The sequence below is a fragment of the Podarcis bocagei genome, assembly GCF_964188305.1.
Source record: "Podarcis bocagei genome assembly, chromosome: 5".
NCBI lineage: Eukaryota > Metazoa > Chordata > Lepidosauria > Squamata > Lacertidae > Podarcis > Podarcis bocagei.
The window spans coordinates 54463764-54485029 of NC_138129.1; the positions used below are offsets into that span (position 1 = coordinate 54463764).

General features: G+C 41.3%; 1 protein-coding gene and 1 long non-coding RNA gene across 4 annotated transcripts in view; one reads left to right on the top strand and one right to left on the bottom strand.

The window, feature by feature from the left end:
* The window catches only part of MAST2 (microtubule associated serine/threonine kinase 2), a 155514-nt gene that overhangs the window by 47093 nt on the left and 87155 nt on the right, over nt 1-21266 (top strand). Inside the window, exon 4 of the mRNA XM_081193140.1 lies at nt 20435-20466. Coding sequence (XP_081049266.1) covers nt 20435-20466 — 32 coding nt within the window. The remainder of the gene's footprint in view (nt 1-20434; nt 20467-21266) is intronic.
* On the bottom strand, nt 147-18090 carry LOC308586554. Of its 3 annotated transcripts, none has more exons than XR_014007929.1 (3): nt 17977-18090; nt 5572-5931; nt 147-330 (listed from the first exon to the last, which is right to left on the bottom strand). It is a non-coding gene; the product is annotated as an uncharacterized lncRNA (long non-coding RNA). The 3 variants fall into 3 exon arrangements; XR_014007930.1 differs by lacking the exon at nt 17977-18090 and adding an exon at nt 6047-6147; XR_014007931.1 differs by lacking the exon at nt 17977-18090 and having other exon boundaries at nt 5572-6143.

Genomic DNA, 21266 nt, shown 5'->3' on the forward strand with positions numbered 1-21266 from the left:
ATCTTGCATTTTGCCCTTCTATTTGCATTCTCTTGATGTTCAAAGAAAACATGATTGTCAGCTTGTTTAATATTATGAAATATAGATCTTGTTTCTGCTGTTCACTCTGGATATGATGTAATGTTTATAGTATTAAATAGACAATGAAAAGAAAGGATTAGAGAACAATTTACTGATTTATTTATTGAGTACAGGGAATACGCAGAGTTCCCGTTTGAAAACAAAAATGTGGACACTGTAGATGGTTTGTTTTCACCCTCTGGTCCTTTATTCCATGGTCCACTGGGTCGGCTAGCCTTCCTGATGCTGGTTTCTGTACCCTCCCTTTTCCTGATTATTGACAGATGAGGGAGGTAGGGCAAGAGGGTGCAGAATTTGGGTATCCAGAATGATCCAACATGAAAGAAGGATGAAGACAATTGTTACTCCTAGATATTAATTTGGACAAAGCCTTTAAGGTTTTCAGAATAAAATCAGCAATAGTTTTATTGATTCTAATTGTATTTTTTAAAAAAAACATTGGCCATGCTTGGGTTGAATATTTTCTCTCTCTTTAGCTAATGTGCATTAATGGTCTGACAGTAAAAGGAGTGTTGATTTTAAGCTTCCCTTTTCACTGTCCTTGTGCAGTCCTTGGTGTTTATTTAGTTTTTTTCTTATGTATAGTTTGCCATTTCATTCAAATATTCAAAGCATGGTTTGCCCTAAGTTTGTAAACTAGGTTGATCCTGGTTTTACAGAGCAAGAGCAAAACATGGTTTGTGATTTAAAATGGAATTATGGGCTATGGTTTGCTGCAAACAAGAAAGTAACCAAATTTGCACAAAGGGAAGTTGAAACATTATGGTGTATTCTGCATCCTTCATACATATTCTCTCTGCAGCAGAACAGGAACAGGTACTTCCTGCCTACAGTTTGGGTTGTATAGCTCATCCCCTTCTTGGCATGGCATTTTAGTTTTGGATTTTTGTGTATCATGGCAACCTGTTGTTGGTTATATGTTACTATTACTTTTACCCCCAGGAAACCTGAAAGCTGAGAAATGAAAACACACAAAAAAACAAAGCTGATTCTTTCTGTAATCCTCCAAAGTTCTCATGCCTAAATATGTCAAAGATAGAAAACATTTAGTGTCCTGGAGCTCCTAAGTACCGTATTTTTCGCTCCATAGGACGCACTTTTTCCCTCCTAAAAAGTAAGGGAAAAAGTCTGTGCGTCTTATGGAGCGAATGTGTGTTCCCTGGAGCCAAATCGCTGTTGTCCTGTGCTCCTGGGCTGCTCTTTGGGGGTGGGGGAGGAGCCACGGTGCTCTGCCCGCAGCCTCTGCTTTCCCCTGAAGTCCCGACAAGGTTTGCAAGCAGTGGGAAGGCTGTGCGCTCCCGGGCTGCTCTTTGGGGGTAGGGGGAGGAGCCACGCGGCTCTGCCGGCAGCCTCTGCTTTCCCCTGAAGTCCCGACAAGGTTTGCAAGGTTTGCAAGCAGAGGGAAGGCTGTGTGCTGCTGGGGTGCTTTTGGGGGGTGGGGGGAGGAGCCACACTGCTCTGCCTACAGCCTTTGCTTTCCCCTGAAGTCCCGACAAGGTTTGCAAGGTTTGCAAGCAGAGGGAAGGCTGTGTGCTGCTGGGCTGCTCTTTGGGGGTGTGGGGTGGGGAGCTACACTGCTCTGCCTACAGACTTTGCTTTCCCCTGAAGTCCCGACAAGGTTTGCAAGCAGAGGGAAGGCTGTGTGCTCCTGGGGTGGAGGGTGGGGGTGGGGAGCAGCAAATTGCTGTCTCTCAGTGCCTCCTAATTCAACTGCAAAAGATTGCCTAACTGGATTCTGAGCTCCATTTGAAGTTTAAAAATAGTAAGTTTGGGGATTTCTTCAAGTAGCAGTTTTGGGGAAATAGTCATAAATACATGCAAAGCATCTCCACAAACCAGTAATAGTAATTTCAGCTAAAACTGAGCAGGTATCTGGCTCAGGAACAGTTTAAACTGCACAGCTATAGCCAGACATCCTGTGTGTGTGTGGACCATGTTCCTAGTAGCTAATCTTTACTGCTGAAAAGAGGCTATGATATTCCACTCCAACTCTATAATTCATTATACAAATTCTTACAAGTACAGTCCACCTATACTAAACCAAAAACATTGTGTTCTCTTGGTATTGAATGGAAGCTATTTATCTGCCCTCTTTTCCTCCTCTGTTCTTTGCTTAGTCACTCCATTTTGAATCTTCCTTTCAAAACAACCATGCCTGTTTTGAGAAAACTTCAGAGATTTAGGAACTGGAGCACAATCATTTGATCTTTAGCTTCACAGTATTTTAATATTCTTTTGGAAGCCGCCCAGAGTGGGCGGGGTATAAATAAATTATTATTATTATTATTATTATTATTATTATTATTATTATTATTATTATTATTATTATTATCTTTTTGCTGTTCCTCCATACTCCAAGCACTTCTCATTTGCACAGCCCTGGTTTCTCTCCCTGACTATTAATATTCTTGATTAATAACAGTAAAATGCTCAAATTTTAGTTTTTGTGACTGCTGCCAATACTGACTTCCCAGTGATAATGAAAACAGCTACATTATAATGGAATGTGTCCTTTTTCCATTCTCATCATTATATACCATGGCTCGCTTTAAAGCAGCAAAGTGGCCAGGAGCCACACAATTTGCTGTTTTAAATAGTTTAGTACAAAATTTGAGTCAGATTTTTTTTCTTGTTTTCCTGCTCTAAAAACTTGGTGCGTCTTTTGGTCAGGAGCGTCCTATGGAGCGAAAAATACGGTATATTCTTTGCTTCTAGGTATTCTGCATTGTGAAATTTGCATGCAATTCAATAATTCATGCTTTTATTTTTTTCTTTTATTCAATAAATGAATTATTCAATTCTCAGGATGAAAATGTGACTTATTAAAAAGTTAGCTTGATAGTGCTAGATTTTAGAAATATGTCATTTTCTCTTTTTTCTTCTATTTTTTGTAGTATTTTTTTATTGAGATTTTCTCATAATACAATAAAATTACAACTACAAAAGATACAAAACAAAGAAAAAAGAAAAGAAGGGGACAATAGAGATAAAGAGAGGAAGAGGGAAATAAAATAAAAAGCAAAAGAAGAGAAACATTAGCAGAAATATATGATTTTCAAAGTGATAACATAAATGTTTCTGCATCACAAATTGGAATTTTGGGTATGCCCAAACTTTTCCCCTATGCATTTCCTTCTTTGCCTTTGCCATTTTTATATTATAGTTAGGGTTTTAAGACTGTGGTAAAATTGCATCTATCCTTGTTTTGTCATTTACTTCACTATATGTAGAATATTTTTTAACTTTGAATGTTCTTATTACTTTAAGTTATAGAAAGGTTGGAGTCAGCTGTTCAGGATAGAGGCTTTGATTGCATGGAGTTATGGTCAGAAAAACCGTTTTGCAGACAAATGCTTCTTTTAATATCACTGAAGCTCAAATAAGTATGGCACCTAGATTAGCATAGCAGGGAGGTGATAATGGATTCTGTACTGATCCTTTTTGCCCTTTCCTTCATCAGTTACATGGCTAGGAGAGGTAATTGCTTTAGCATGGAAGGCTTTAGAGAACATTTGAAGTAACTGGGTTGTACATGTCTGGGATAGATGTGTTAATTCTTGCATTAATAGGCTTCTTGTACTGCTTACATCAGGATGTAATAGCCATTTATGAATTGAAGTGAATTGGAAATATATTTCTGACTTGGTTCAGTATCTAAAAGAAAACCACAGTCCCTATGACTTTTATTTGAAAGTGAAGGTAAGTGACCTATAAGAAATGGATCTGTTTTAGGGCCATATCTTTATTGGGTCAACCAAAATGACACAAAATAGTTTAAGCTTTCAAATTCTCCAGAACTCCTTCAGCAGGAGAGGAAAAAAGTTGGCTGGTAAAAGTAATGAATCTGCATCTGTAAGAGTCTTAAGATGGATTGTGGACAGATACCGCAGATCATTAAATGAGGCTCTGTAGGTTTCCAGTTGCACCAGGGTCTTTGGGGAGAGAGAAACACTCAATAGCTGATTCTTCACCTCTAGAAATACAAAAGCCAGCTAAAACCCTTTGTTAGTTGGATACTGCCTAATGGCTCCTGTATTCTACATTTTCTCCCCTGCCCCACTTTGTTTACCATCTAGTTTGGTGAAGAGTTCTGTAGAACAGTGTTCCCCAACCTTGGGCCTCCAGCTGTTTTTGGACTACAACTCCCATCATCCCTCGCTAGCAAGACCAGTGGTCAAGGATGATGGGAATTGTAGTCCAAAAACAGCTGGAGGCCCAAGGTTGGGGAACACTGCTGTAGAACACATAAGTGTCATTTTTGTGACAGTTTGGTTTCCTTAAGAAAGGATATTGCTTCAATATGGATTTTTTCCCTGATGGGTCATAACAATTAACTTTATTTTGAGTAAAAGTCACAACTAAAATATGTCATTATTTGTGTTTTCTTTAACTGAAGGTTATTTTTGCCATTTGTTAGGGGATTTGAAATTTGGAGGTGGGTTATCAATAGCTAAATAAGAAAATAATAGTGGCATACACACCAAAAGCAAGTTAGAAAAAAGTTTATGCAACTCTACCAAAGGGAAGACATACATTTCAAGATTATAATTTTATCCAGGAAATAGTGTGAATACAGTAAAGACACTAGATCCCAAAATATTTGTGGGTAACATTATTGAAGTTCTGTTTGTCCCACAGTCAACATAATTCAGTTTTGTAAATCTGTTCCAAATGTATCCTAAAGGAATGTTCTTTATTCAAGGAAGTTCATATAACCTCATCCCGTTCTGTCTTGGTTACTATTAATGCTTTTCTTGCCTAAACAGTAATTGTTTATACAGATGGGGAGCTCTTCATTCTTTCCTAAGAGTTGCAGTAATATTTTCAGATAGGAAGCCTGTCTTCATTTAATAGATTAAAATAATAATTTTTAAATTAATTATGGGATTTAAATGGCTCTTTTATTTCAATCAATCCCTTAACCTTTCTACTTGACTCACACACTCATCTAATAGTAAGTGTAGCCCTAGAGTTAGAACCTCAGACTATATATATATTTAATATTTCCAAAAATCATACCTGAAACATACAAACTAAAAGTCTGCAGCAAAAAAGCATAGTCAAACTCAGATTTGTGCCAGTAATAGGACACAATATAGGACTGCAAGGGGGCTTTGGGCTTGAGCTTCTTGAACTTCAGCCCCTTATAGCACCTAGAATATCACTTTTGCATCTGAGAAACTGCAAACAGAATTTTGAGATGTGTTTGTTGCAAGAGTGCTGTTTTTCAGTGAAAAAAAAGTCTTTTAGGCATACGTAAGCCCTCAGGTGTCCTTAAAATATCTCTTTGGAGCCCAGCCATATAATTTACCCTGCAGAAACAGTAAGAAAATGCAGAGTACTCAACTGATTGCAAATACTAACTTTAAGACGGACAAAATATTTGACAATAAAGCAATGCCTGCGGACAAAATGGAAACAAAATAATTAACAAAGTCATTGTTAAACAGAATTCTTCATTAGCTTCCCAGAGAAAATGATGATAATTACCATTGCTTGATCCCAGAGAGACTCAACAATTAGTTCTTTGCTTGCAGATCTTGGATTTTCTATCATCACTGTCTTTAAGTTAAGAGCTGTAATTCAGAGATTGTTAGAAAAGTTCATTGTCTTCTTCCAATGTGTAACTTTCAGTGTATTTGCACTGCAGTTACTTGCTTGCAGCATCTTGCAGCTAAATATATCAATATGCTACTTTCAGTAGTTTTGGTGGAACCATAGTTCCTCAGCAGATGAAAGATGCTTCTCTAACTGTTAGGGTACAGTTGATCTTGGTGGCACAGGCAGGTACACTGTATAATGGTTCCTACGTTCAGTTACAAAAAGCTGATTTTGGCTAGACAGGCCTCACTGTAGGTGAAGAGAGAAGGAAAAAAAGTGGTGAAAAGGAATAGAAAAACGGCAGTCGCAAAATCATATAATAAATGGAACCAAAAACAATGATGATAAATAAAAGAACAATTACTCCTCCCCAGAGAATCAAATTGAGCACAAAACAAAATGCAAACAAAGCCAGCCCTGCAGGGAAACACAAAAGTGCAGTCACAGCCGCTATCGCCATCTTGCCATTATAAATATCCTTGCTCTTGAGCTGATTAAGGTAAGTGCTTTTCAAATCAAGCTCTGGCAAGCTGGTTTGCTATTTATAATGTGTCATCTATGTCTCCAAAGTACCAGTCTGAGAAAAAACTTGTTTAGATGAGACTGTGCTTTTCACAGAATAAACTTACAATAGTAACATATTTTGAGATGAAGTATTTACGGTAATACAGTTAAGGAATAATATTTTGCTTTTTAAGCCATCATTCTGTTCTCTTTATTGGGCAGCCATCTAAATGGTAGATGATTGTCAACTCTGACCCTTCCCAGAATGTAGAATAAACTGCCTGTCCCATAAGTGCAGAACCCAGAGCATAATATGACTCTTGGAAGTGACTCAAATCATGTGTTAGCATGGAAGGCAAAATTCTGTTAGAATCAGGTGTGTGTGTGTGTGTGTGTGTGAGAGAGAGAGAGAGAGAGAGAGAGAGAGAGAGAGAGAGAGACTCTTTACCAATCTCTGTATCTTGCTCTCATGAGGAATAGCTGGAAACCATCTGACTTGCAACTTGGGTTAATTACCCATTTGTAGTTGTTTAATTTGCCTTGTGGGGTTTGCTTAGTAGAATGATCAATCACAGAAGTTAATTCCCTTGAACATTTTATTAACTAAGGAGGAATTACAAAGTATTAATGTTTTCATTATGATGCATTAACCAAAGATCCATCACTTGAGAATTAAACCTTAAGATGGTTAAGAGTGCAGTCCCATACAGACTTATATGGAAGAAATACTCATTGTACGCAGTGGGGCTTATTTTTGTGTAAATATGGATAGGATTATGCTGTGCTTCTCCCTCTACTTAAAACTAAAAATTCCAATATGTGCTTAACTATATATCTTTGCATGCAGGTGTAGTGCAGACTGTATAGTTTTCAGACTGTCTTGCCAGTCTTTTTGGATATTATGTGCAAAAAAATCTGCTAGATTAAATTGGTATGTTAGCTTTCATAGAATCACAGAACTGTAGAGCTGGAAGGGACTCTGAGGGCCATCTAATCCAACCTCCCTGCTTTGCAGGAATCTTGTGCCTTCTGATGGGACTTACAATAATAATATACTAATAATTTATTATTTATACTCTGTCCATCCAACTGGGTTATCCCAGCTACTCTGGGCCGCTTCCAACATAATATAAAAACTCAGTAAGACATTAACAATAAAAACTTCCTGATACAGGGCTGCCTTCAGATGTCTTTGGAAAGTAGTATAGTTGTTTACCTGTTTCACATCTGATAGGAGGGTGTTCTACAGGGTGGGCGCCACTACCAAGAAAGTCCTGTGCCTGGTTCCCTGGTTCCTTGATTTGTAACAGTAAAAATAATTTATTTGTAAATGGTAGGTTTGGTATTGATTTCATCAGCATAGTGCAAAGATTGATAAAACCATATAGTTTAGAAAAAGAAAGCAGAAAGCCATGTTTAGAATTCTTTAGCCCAGTTCAGATGAAACACAAAACCATGGTTTTTATCACTATACAAATGAGCCTAATTGAGCACCCCCATCCCAAAAGGACTCAGCCAAAAAGGACTTTTCACACTGCTCAGCAAGATAGGATGCCCACCTAAGCTTTACAGAATGAATGTATTTTTCCACAAGAACATTGAATGCCTTCCCCCAGTTTCCTTTGCAATATTCTTTTCCCTGTTGCTCTCATATGCCTTTAGCTTGGCTGAAGGCGGTGTGTACTTTCATTTGAGGAGTGGCGGGTCTGTTGAACCTGGCACATCACCACACCAAAACAAAAGTGTGGCAGGCCCTTATCTAAGAGTTCTTGCTTGCAGATGATGCAGCTTTGACAGTGCATTCTGAGGAAGCTCCACAGAGGCTCATCAGCTGTTTTGCCCAAGCCTGCAGGGAGCTCGACTTTAGTAAAGCTAATTTGAGAAGATAATGTAATCTTAAATCTGAATCAACATGTACGTGTGTACACAAACATAATTCCATGGATCTTTGGAGCCTGGGCTTTGTTTAAAGTCTGCTGTCACTTACAGTAAGCCCAGTGAGTGCAGGGGCAGCCAGTTTGCTTTTCTGACAGTTACCAAAAAAAGAGTTCTTTGGTTTAGTTTTTGGAGATCTTGTGCTCTTTCCCCCTAAAAGGTCAAAACTAGACATGATGAAAGCAGTCACCTTCGTTCATGCATGTGTCTGTCCTGCTTATGTATATTTGTTTATTTAGAAATATTCTGCTTGATTGTAAACAACAACCTCAAAGTGGTTTTATATAGCAAGAGTAGGTGTCTATTCTTTATTTTATTTATTATTATTATTAATTTGTTAATCACCTTCTACATCATTGTCTCAAGGAATGTACAATAAGAACAGCATCAGAATGAATGCTTAGGTATGAGGAGGTGAGCCTTTCCCCTTCCTTCCCCTTGCCTCATCACAAGCTCTTGTTTTAGAAATCAGAAATGAGTTAAACTTGGAGAAATGTGTCTGGTGCAATGGAGCATGGAGAGGTATGGTGAGGGCAGGTAGGAAGAGTTTGCCATCCCATATTTGTGCATTCGCTTTGATGTAAAAATGAGACTGCTATTCTTGCTTTATGCATGAATAGGGTGGATAGGTAAAGAGAAATGTGGCTGCCCTGTCATGTCTAGTTTCATGCTGATCTATTCAGTAGAACTGATTTCCAGAGGGGAAGTCGTGTTAGTTTCTTGCAAAACCCCCCAGACTTGCAGCACTTTAAAGACTAACAGATTTATTATGACATACATGTTCATGGCTTCTTGTCTGCTCCATCAGATGCTGTATTAATCCCGAATTGCAGGTACATATATATGTGGTTCATGAATATACACTATTGAATAGTTTAGTATGAAATTGGACATGGCTGGGCTGATGTGGAGGAAGATTGTAAGCAGTGAGCTCCAAAGGAGAGGATATGCAGAAAAACACAACAGAACTATTCACAAAAAGCAGTAGTCGATAACACAGGAATCCTGCCATGGCAGCAGTATTTTGAGGGCATCTTCCAGGATCCATACTACCCACCCCTCAACATATTAGCAGCTAGATCCAGATTGATATATTTTTCATTCACACAGAAAACTAGTCTTTTTCTACAGTGACTACTATTGCGACTGCTCTTACGTTAAGGTTACCAGATTTTTTTCAATGAATTCGGGGACATTTTCCAACTTCAATGGATTTTGTATGGGGACTGATTTGTAAATCTGGGGATTGTCCCCAGGAAACGGGGACATCTGGTAACCTTATGTTGCTTATTGAACAGGGCTATGTCCTGAACTGCTGCTGCCCTTTGTTCTCTCTGCCAGCAGTCATTGGTAATAATAATAATAATAATAATAATAATAATAATAATAATAATAATAATTTATTTGTACCCCGCCCATCTGGCTGGGCTTCCCCAGCCACTCTGGGCGGCTTCCAACAAAGATCAAAAATACATTAAAATGTCATACATTAAAAACTTCCCTGAACAGGGCTGCCTTCAGATGTCTTCTAAATGTCAGGTAGTTGTTTATCTCTGACATCTGATGGGAGGGCGTTCCACAGGGTGGGCGCCACTACCGAAAAAGCCCTCTGCCTGGTTTCCTGTAGCTTTGCCTCTTGCAGTGAGGGAACTTCTAGAAGGCCTTCGGCGCTGGACCTCAGCATCCGGGCAGAATGACCTGTGAGTTTGAGTACCATCTAGTACAGGGGAAGAAATGGTCCTTTTTCTGCTACCTCCCTGAATTGTCCACCTTCTACTCCACCATGCAGTTGTCATTAAATTTTTGTGGCCATGTGCCACCGTTGTACATGCCCTTTTGCTTTGTCATGAATAGGTGAGAAAGCTAGCTTTCCTCTCATTTTAGCTATTGGTACATATGCTGTACTTCTCTGCCTGTCAGAAAAGGAGTTCCCCTCAATAAAATTCAGAACATTTAGTTGTTTGAGAACAGCAAAACTGGATGGTGGTGTAGTCCTGGTGTCTAGATGGAATAAAAGCTGAAAAGGTGTATTGTTGCACTTTCTCTGAAGTATTGAGAGTTTCCAGATCCTTGCTTGGAGATAGTGCCTATATGTTCACATGACTCACTGCAATAAGTGCTTATGTTTTGGAGTTGTAGAAGGTGGGAAATGAAATAGTGGGAAAGTGGAGGGCGGGGGAGAGCAAGTACTGAGGAAGGATCTGCAGCTAATGTTTTATGAAGATTAGATTAAAGGCTTGAGACATGCTGAGGCATATTCGGCTTCTGGGCTTATTAAAAGTGTTTTAATGGGAAGGAGAAAGTTGTCACTCTGGTTGATCAGTGGATTGCATTTGATAACATTCTGATGCTTCTGCATCAGAAAATTTAATATTTAAGTAAGAAACCCACAGTCTGGCTACAACAGCTGCTTGTACTTTCTCCGTTGCTTGTTTACCGCTCTTCCTTAAGTTAATTATGTTTTCTTTCTTTTGTCAGGGAAATGCAGGGAGAAATTGGTCTGCTCAAGAGTTCAGGTCAAACACTTGAAAAAACCTATCAAGTCTTTGTTCCGCTTCAGCTGAGCAAGCAGATATTCCCTTATCGCTACATGGAGCCTTGTGGAATAGTACAGAGAGGGAACTAGAGATTATGAGCAATGCTTTGAGGAACAGAACATTGTCTTTTAATTAAGGCATTTTAAAGGGTCGAACCAGGTATGGCTGGAAATGGGCATACTCTTTTCACAAATCCACCACACTCACATGTTCACAGATAAAAGGGAGTGGGGGGATTTTCTTCATCAGCTGAAGATGTAGGAAATGATGGCTCCACCATGTCTGCAAGGCTGAGAACCTAGTGTTTCAAGCCTGGCAGGTGTCATTCATATCTTTGCTCTGATGGTTATATAATGACATCAGTATAGGACAGCTTTTAAAAAATGCTTGGAGATGGCAACTGGTGCACAGTATGATATGTCCCTTCTGAAAATGAAGGTCTATCAGGATCAATTATACAGGTGCTGTATATACAGGAAAATGTTTTTTATTGGGCCAATTGGTAAATTAAGCATAATTTCACAGAAGCTGTGAGGTAGGGTGGCAACATTTTTCTTTGGAGGGCCACAGCTTTGTGAGCTTATTGGAGGCAGAAGTGATACAGAAGGCTAAACATGAATTTAGCACATGCTAATTTATTTGTGCCTCAAATACTCATGGAGTCAAGTGATTTCTGTCCCAATGCAATGCAAAACCGTATTTTTCGCTCGATAACACGTACCCGACCATAACACGCATGTAGTTTTTAGAGGAGGAAAACAAGAAAAAAAATATTCTACACGAAACAGTGGATGTATGATTTTTGTGGTTCATGCTGTGGCCATAGACATGTGATCTGATGGTGAGTTTGGGGTAGCCCAATGCAAAAATCCTGAGGATCCATGTGGATCCATGTTTGTGACCACATTTTTGCACCACTGTGGCCCCAGGCAACAGTGGGTGCGTGATTTTTTTGGTGCAAACTGTAGCCATGGACATGCTATGTGATCTTTTGGTGAATTTGGGGTGACCCAGTGCAAAAATAATAATAATAATAATAATAATAATTTATTATTTATACCCCGCCCATCTGGCTGGGCCTCCCCAGCCACTCTGGGCGGCTTCCATAAAAACCAAAAATACAGTAAAATGTCACACGTTAAAAACTTCCCTGAACAGGGCTGCCTTAAGATGTCTCCTGAATGTCAGATAGTTGTTTATCGCTTTGACATCTGCTGGAAGGGCGTTCCACAGGGCGGGCGCCACTACCGAGAAGGCCCTCTGCCTGGTTCCCTGTAGCTTTGCTTCTCGCAGTGAGGGAACCGCCAGAAGGCCCTCGGCGCTGGACCTCAGCGTCCGGGCAGACTGATGGGGGTGGAGACGCTCCTTCAGGTATACTGGACCGAGGCCGTTTAGGGCTTTAAAGGTCAGCACCAACACTTTGAATTGTGCTCGGAAACGTACTGGGAGCCAATGCAGGTCTTTCAAGACCGGTGTTATATGGTCTCGGCGGCCGCTCCCAGTCACCAGTCTAGCTGCCGCATTCTGGATTAGTTGTAGTTTCCGCGTCACCTTCAAAGGTAGCCCCACGTAGAGCGCATTGCAGTAGTCCAAGCGGGAGATAACCAGAGCATGCACCACTCTGGCGAGACAGTCCACAGGCAGATAGGGTCTCAGCCTACGTACCAGATGGAGCTGGTAAACAGCTGCCCTGGACACAGATTTGACCTGTGCCTCCATGGACAGCTGTGAGTCCAAACTGACTCCCAGGCTGCGCACCTGGTCCTTCAGGGGCACAGTTACCCCATTCAGGACCAGGGAATCCTCCACACCTGCCCGCCTCCTGTCCCCCAAAAACAGTACTTCTGTCTTGTCAGGATTCAACCTCAATCTGTTAGCCGCCATCCATCCTCCAACCGCCTCCAGACACTCACACAGGACCTTCACCGCCTTCACTGGTTCTGATTTAAAAGAGAGGTAGAGCTGGGTGTCATCCGCATACTGATGAACACCCAGCCCAAACCTCCTGATGATCTCTCCCAGCGGCTTCATATAGATGTTAAAAAGCATGGGGGAGAGGACAGAACCCTGAGGCACCCCACAAGTGAGGGCCCAAGGGTCTGAACACTCATCCCCCACCACCACTTTCTGAACACGGCCCAGGAGGAAGGAGCGGAACCACTGTATAACAGTGCCCCCAGCTCCCAGCCCCTCAAGACGGTCCAGAAGGATGCTATGGTCGATGGTATCAAACGCCGCTGAGAGATCCAGCAGAACTAGGAAACAGCTCTCACCTTTGTCCCTAGCCCGCCGGAGATCATCAACCAGTGCGACCAAGGCAGTTTCAGTCCCATGATGAGGCCTGAATCCCGACTGGAAGGGATCCAAATGGTCCGCTTCTTCCAGGCGTGCCTGGAGTTGTTCAGCAACCACCCGCTCAATCACCTTGCCCAGGAATGGAAGATTTGAGACTGGGCGATAGTTGGCCATCGTGGCCGCATCTAAAGATGGTTTTTTAAGAAGCGGTTTAATAACCGCCTCTTTCAGCGGGTCTGGGAAGGCTCCCTCACGGAGGGAAGCATTCACCACCCCACGAAGCCCATCGCCCAGTCCTTCCCGGCTAGCTTTTATAAGCCAGGATGGGCAAGGATCCAGGAGACAGGTGGTTGGTTTCACTCGTCCAAGCAGCCTGTCCACATCCTCGGAGGTAACAGATTGAAATTGATCCCACTCAACTTGACTAGACAGAACTCTAGCACTCTCCCGCCCCGGCCCTGCTCCCACGGTGGAGTCTACTTCTTCCCGAATCTGGGCGATTTTATCTGCAAAAAACTTTGCAAAATCATTGCAGGAGAACATGTGGCCCGTACTGGGCCCCGATGTTGCAGGTGGTTCCGCTAAATTGTGAACCACCTGAAAAAGTCTCCTGCTGCTGTTTTCTGCAGATGCAATAGAGGCGGTGAAGAAATTCTTCTTCGCCGTCGCTATCGCCACTTGGTAGGCTCGACGTTGAGCTCTAACCTGTGTCCGGTCAGATTCGGAATGAGTTATCCGCCACCGGCGCTCTAGCCGTCTCAACGATTGTTTCATTGCCCTCAGATCCGTGGAAAACCACGGGGCTGTCCGGGCTCCATGCAATCGGAGAGGGCGCTTCGGAGCCAAACAGTCAATAGCCCTGGTTAACTCCACATTCCAGCGGGCCACCAGGGAATCGGCTGAAAGGCCATCAACATGGGATAAAGCATCCCCTACCACTCTCTGGAAACCATTTGGATCCATTAAGTGGCGGGGGCGGACCATCCGAATTGGTCCCACCTCCCTGCAGAGGGGATGGGTCGCAGAGAAGTCCAGTTGCACCAGGAAGTGATCTGACCATGGCACTTCTTTCATTTCGCTTTTACTTAGTGTCAGATCACCAACATCCATAGAGGTAAACACCAGGTCCAAGGCATGTCCACGGCTATGGGTTGGGCCAGACTTATTCAGGGACAGCCCCATGGAGGCCATGCTTTCCACGAAGTCCCGAGCGGCCCCTTGTAAGGTCGTGTCGGCATGGATGTTAAAATCCCCTAGGACGACCAGGCTAGGTGTCTCCAGGAGAACATCCGCCACGACCTGAAGCAGCTCGGGCAGGGAATCCTTGGTGCAGCGGGGAGGTCGGTACACCAAAAGGAATCCTGTACTGCCCCTATTGCCCAACTTCCAGAACATGCACTCAGAAAACTGGGTCTTCCCAATAGGACGCCTGGTGCAAACTAATGACTTCCTAAAAAATCACTGCAACCCCCCCTCCCCGCCCACGTGACCTGGGTTGCTGTGCGTAAGAGAAACCTGGTGGACAAGCAGCGGCAAGGACAGGCCCGTCTGCTTCATCCAACCAAGTCTCTGTTACACATGCCAGGTCAAATCCTCCATCCATGATCAAGTCATGGATGGCAGTGGTCTTACGAATCATTGACCTGGCATTGCACAGCAGCACCTTCAGGTCACGTGGGTATCCCTTGCTGATCCTGATGATCCATGTGGATCTGTGCTTTGTAACCACGTTTTAAGTGGGGAGGGAAGGAAAAGCACTCAAGGGACAAGGAGCACGCGTGGAGCAAGCTCTGCTTCTCTTCCTCCTCCCCCCCCCCCTAGCGAGCTGAAAAACTTTGCTGGAGGGACAGAGAGCCTGCTTGCTTTAAAGGAGCCTACCGGACAGGAGCCGCTTACACGAGTGTAAGCGGCTCCTGTCCGGTAGGCTCCTTTAAAGCAAGCAGGTTCTGCTTCTCCCCCCCCCCCCCTTAGCGAGCTGAAAATCTTTCCTGCTATTTCCAGCAAAGCGGGAGGAGATACAGAGAGCCTGCTTGCTTTAAAGGAGCCAACCGGACAGGAGCTGCTTACGCGCTCGTGTAAGCGGCTCCTCCCCCCTCTTTGCTCCTTTAAAGCAAGCAGGCTCTGCTTCTCTCCCTCCTCCCCCCCCCCCTTTGCGAGCTGAAACTCTTTTTTGCTATTTCCAGCAAAGCGGGAGAAGAGCCGCTGAGTGGGGACGAGAGAGGGACAGAGAGCCTGCTTGCTTTAAAGGAGCCAACCGGACAGAAGCCGCTTACACTCGTGTAAGCGGCTCCTCTCCCCTCCCGCTTTGCTCCTTTAAAGAAGCAGGCACTCTGTCCCTCTCTCCTCCCCATTCAGCAGCTCTTCTCCCGCAGGAAACCACGGAGGAGGGAAGCATTCGCTCAGTAACACGCAACGTCCCCTCTGTAATGTTGGGGGAATCCAAACCATCAGTATATTCATAGGCAGATAAGACCTTTTTAGCCAGTCATGACTGGGCTTTAGTGAGCAAAGTGCTAAGTTACTAATGTTTTATATAGCACTGCCAGTATGCATGGCATTTTTTCTTGCTGCAAGAAGGCAAGTCTTTGCTCTGCTCTGAAGGGCTTAAAATTAAAGGTTTGACACAGGTGTGAAAACAGGTAAGTGAGAAGAACAGTCGGGTTTTTTTTACATTGTTAGGCTTCATTTCAGTGGGGTATGAGAACATTCAGCTGGGGCCACACTTCTGTGTGCCATGAAATATGTAGAATTCCCTAAATCTCAAATTAGTTTGGGTTTTGTGGCTTCTTGGTGACACAATACACTTTTAAAAAACAACTAGGTTCATAACTTTTGTGAATGAATTTCCAACTTAATGTAATGGTTTGTGTGTCACTTTATATCAAGCACTAGTAACAAAATTACCTGAAAGAGAATTCCACCAGTTTCTGCTTTGATGACAAAATATTTATACTTGGGAATTTACGGCTTCTATGTTTTGTATCATTGGTTTCGATCTCTTACCCCACACATTTTTACCATAGTTTTGTACGTATTCAAAATTGCTTAGCAGTAAACTGCAGTTTTACTTTAATGAGAAGTCATAGTTAATAATTGTATCATACTGAGGGGAGGGGAGACTAAATTAGCACATGTTTGTTTCTGGATTTGGTCATATTCTGTAGCAGCAGCGATGATGTATTTGTTCTTGATGCATGTCCAGTCTTGGAAAGCATGCTTTGTTCAAGATGAATGTGTGCTTATTCAAGTATTCTTTGTAGAATATAGATACTGTTTCTACTAGTGGTTTCTAAAAGCTCATATTCATAAAGAGGTTTAGAACATTATCATGTGAGGCATCATTGTACTATAGTTCTGCTGCTGTTATGATGCCTGCATGCTTTCAAAGCCAGATACCGATCAAGTAATGCTCTTCTGAGAATGCTACAGTAGAAACACAGCTTGCTTTCCTAAGCCTCACAAGATATACTGAAAATGAGTAGTTTCCTTTTTGTTCTAATTTCTCAGCATTTGTGAAGTTTTCAGTAGTAGGTGAGAGGGTGGGAATTTCTGCTTTTCTAGGAGCTAAGCAGGTCTGAACACTGGAAAATCGAATCCGATTGCTCTTACATCTGAGCTGCGATTGCTCTATGAACATAGGTGCACAATAAAATACTCTTTATGGTGACCAGTGAAGAATTAGTAATTTGAACCCTCTGTGTTCTTTCATAATAACCGCACGTTGAAACATAATATTGACTTCTCCCAAAATAAATAAGCTTAATACCAAGTATTCTTGTTGAACTTGGAAATATGAGCCGTTAATATGTTTTTATACTAGGGAAATGCCAGTTGGTACACTCTTAAACATTTTTTGCCAACAAAGCGGTGGTTTGTCAAAAGAAAATAATAATGCTGCCTGGTAGTACTGATTAATTGCTGCTGTATGCTGTGTCATTGAGGTTTGCACCTTTAGCAGCTTGGGAATTCTAGTCTAAAGTGTAACGAGGAAGAAACATTTAAATGTGATGTAGTCATTGAAATCTTGCGCTAAAGTTAGTGAGAGAAGTGAAAATTTAATATAGATGAATCTTAAAAGAAGGTTCTGATGCAAAAGGAAAATGTTTTTTATTGGGCCAATTGGTAAATTAAGCATAATTTCACAGAAGCTATGAGGTAGGGTGGCAACATTTTTCTTTGGATTGCCACAGTCCTTCAGTGGTAACTTGAACCAGAAGCGGGGAGAGCCAGAGTTAAATTAGGTAGGGTCAAAGTCAAAAGCGCACAGGGCCCCCTTTTCACTATTTCTGCCACACTTCCTCCTCTTTCTGCTTTATCCCCCCACCTGGTTGCCCTCTGTAGCGGCAAGGATTAGCTGAGACACAGTGCTCTCACATGGTGCATTTGTGTGTTAAATCAGGATGTGGAAATCTATTTCGATATTGGTTCTACTGCTTGGGAAGGATTCTTGAGTGAGTGATTGTTGCAGGCACCCTTGGATGATCTGATATTTTGGAGCTGTCTCAGTCTGGTTTCATTTTAGGAACTTTTTTGTCATTCTTATGTATTATGTATTATATCCCAAGAGAAGCCCATTCTGTTGGATCCTTAGGTGGCTTTTGATGCTATTTGACAATAGCAGCTCTGCCTTGGTTTGGGATGGGAGCACTATATTTCAGTGGTTCCAGCCCTACTTGAATGGCCAGTTTCAGAAAGTGGTATTTGGGAGACTGCTGCTTGTTCCATTTTGTCTCCCATACTTTTTAGGCTTTTCATGAAACCATTGAATGAAATGAGATTGGTACACTTAACTTCTAACACCCAGATTTGTTTCTCCTTCCATCAAACTTAAGGGAGGCCATGGAGATTCTAAATTGTACTCATTAATGGACTGCTTGAGGGCCAATTAAGTGAAACTTAATGGCTTGTTTTATCAGGGCAGAGGTGCTCCATCTGTAATTGCTCTCCCTCTGAAAGATATGTTTGGAGGTACCAACCGATTCACCATTGTCACTGGATGCCCAGTAGAAGCCATGGTACTTACCTTTTTTCAGCTGTTCCTGGGGTATCAAGTATGACCTTTCCTGGACAAAGACGACCTAGTCATAGTTATGTGTCCCTTGGTGACTTCTCAGTTGGACCTCCCACAATGCATTGCATGTGGAGCTATTACTGAATATCATTTGGAAGCTTCGGTTAGTATTAAACACAGCTGCTAGGTTACCTGTGGGACTGGCAATAGGGAACATTATCTCACCAATACTTAAATAATGATACTGGCTCAAAGTGCTGGTTTATATCTATATGTATTTAAATAGCTTAGGACTTAGTACTTATATAGTATTTTGTGCAAATAACTACATTTGTAAGATTGTTACAACCTTAAAACACACCTAGACTGAAGTAACTAGGGCAATCTAAATTTGTGTTTTGGCAGCCAGAGTACTCTTAAGAAATGGACAGTACACTTGACTCAGCTGTGCTTTCATGTTTCCTTCTAATTTGTATGCAGGGGTTTATTTGAGACAAAGCATTAAACATAATTAGTACATTTAGGAATAGATTTATTGAACTGTGGAGAATTACTACCAGGGTTAAAGCTGGTCGCAGCTTGACAGTATATTTATTAGGTTGTTATTTCTGTATGAGTAGATGGAAACCTTTTTCTTAACTAGCAAAAGACCTTATTCTTTCATATTATCTGTACATTCAGAATGCTATGAGTAAGCTGGGACACCAATAATATGCAGCTTCCAAACTTGAAATGCTTCATTAGCTAGGCTGGCATACTAATTTCCCTGCTGTGATTCCTACTGGTATCCATGAATATATAGCTGTGTAAAGTATTTCCAAGCTTTTCTTAAGTGACATTTGAAGGGAAGAGATGAATTAATTCAATTGTCCTTAATCATCACACATTGTGAGGACAGTTTCTAGTGCTTTGCATCACCAACAGTCTGATAGTCAGGACAGATTTTGCATGTCATTGTACTTTGGAGACAGATAATTAACTATCCAGGTTCTACCTACCCAAATCCAAGAAATCCACAGCAAGTGAGGTTTGAGCAGATAAAGTCAAACTGTTTCCAAGAGAGGAAGAGTAACTGGTTCAGCCCTCCCAACTGCTGATGGCTGTGACTTCAAGGAAAACTGCTTTCCTTCATACAGAATTTTCAAAGGACAGTGGATGCCTCCGTGGTTTGGGAGGGTGAGGTGGAGGGTGCCCCAACATTAAGCACAAGGAACTGGAAGAATATTTTCACCTTTATGTTGTTACAGGATGCAATCAGAATTTCCAAAGAGAATATGGAAATTAAGGTTAAGGGTTGTAGCTCAGTGGGGTAAAACACATGCTTCTAAGGCAAGAGGTTTTAGGTTCACACTTTTGCTATCTTCAGGTAGGACTGCCAAAGACTGTCTGAAATCCCAGAGAGCTACTGCCAGCTCAGTTGACATGCCACCGTCAGCATAGTTAATGGTTTATTGTGAATGTGACTTTTTGAACTATTTTTCCTCCACCTTGCTAGTGTGTGGAGGAAACAAGAACATACAGATTATAGCTTGCTGAGAGTGAAATGAACCATGAATCCTGGTTTGGATGCAACCCTGAGCCCAAAGATAAAATGGTTTGCTGTTAATAGGAAAGAGCAAAACTGATCCGAAAGGTCCATTCGAATTACAGCAGTGTAAACCATATAGACTCAGTGGACCAATATAACTAGCTATGGCTTAAACAACAACTCAGCAGGCAGTCTGGTAAATAAAATTGCATGAAATGTCAGAATTACATTAAATAGGTAAGTTTCCCTCAGGATTAAAAAGTAGCATAATTGTGGTGTTTTTTTCTGTAGTAAACGTTTACCGCAAATATCTCTGGTTTCAGAACACTACTAATCTTTACCTATCTATATTGCAAGATTGTCAAGTAGGATAATGATACCATCTAGTGGTAAAATATTATATTTACAACATAAAAATAAATAGGTTGATCTGAAACAGAAGCATTTTTAAAAAATGAATTCTATATCATATGTCTAATTTACACCCAACATCTTTGTGAAAACAGCTTCACTTAATATGCACTAATATGCTTAATATGCTTTAAAAATTAATTATAAAATAAAATATGTTTACAGATAGTCTTAATGTTGTGACAATAACAGTCATAAACACAATGCCAGCATACCAGACCAGCTATATTCTCAGAGCTAATGGGGATGTTTATAAGAAGTGGGAACTTAGGAATGTTGTGTACTGTTTATTGAAATCAGTGAGGTTCCTCTTTGCACATTAGAAGAGTACCACAGAATACCTCTGTATTTCAGCAACTCTTGCTTCTTGTAAAATCCAAATTGTAACATGGTTGGCTGTAGGCATATGGGGACAATGTTATACCTGGAGTTCTGGTAATACAGCTGCATGGTTATTACTTGATCAAAAGCAGGCTGGTCCTCATTGTCCTCATCAGCTTGATTGATTTGCTGTTTGTATTTTTCCCACAGAAGGAACTTAGTCTCCCTAGAAGAGGAAGTTTGTAAGTATACATTTCTTTCTTGTCTTAATAGTAACTAAATCTATCAGATATATTTTTGGATCTTTTATATGTTTTGTAGGAACAAAGGGTGGGGCACATAAAAGCCCATGGTTACTGAGGATGATGGAATACTGTTGCGCATTAGGCCTCTCCAGAAACATGGATGATACTGTGGAATTAGGCTTTTGGAAGCATTTGAATAAGAAACAAAGCAGGCTGTTAAACCATCATGTTGAAAATTGAATGTATTTTACATTTTTATGTGCCATGTGGTCTTCATAATTTAAGCAGTACAAACATTTTATGCAGATTCATGATTTAAGGATTACTTGCCAATATGGTTGGTCAGTGGTAAAATGAAACTGTTTCTGGTTGGATTTGTGAGAGGTAAGTGAGCCTTCTGGCTAATCCTGGACTGAAAATGAAAAACAGTAGTATAATTGAAAACCATGATCTGAATATTTATGTTATCTTTCAAGAAATAGGCTTAGATTTATGATGCTGCTGAGAGAAATCTTATTGGTATTTCCTTTTTGTTAAGGACAGTGCTTGATGCCTCTACGTCTGGTGTCTCTCCAGAACCTATTCTGGTGCATAGAGGCTCTAGCCACTGCAACACTCCCTATTGTTAAACTTCCATGAAACTATTTTGGATTTTTGCAATGCTGATGAAATGGTTGCAACAGTATTTTTGTTAAAATTACAGAACATATTGGGATACTTGTCAGTAGACCAAATTATGCATTCTTTCTTTCTCAAAGTGTGTGTTGAGTGTAGGTTTTTGGCAATTTTTGTAAATT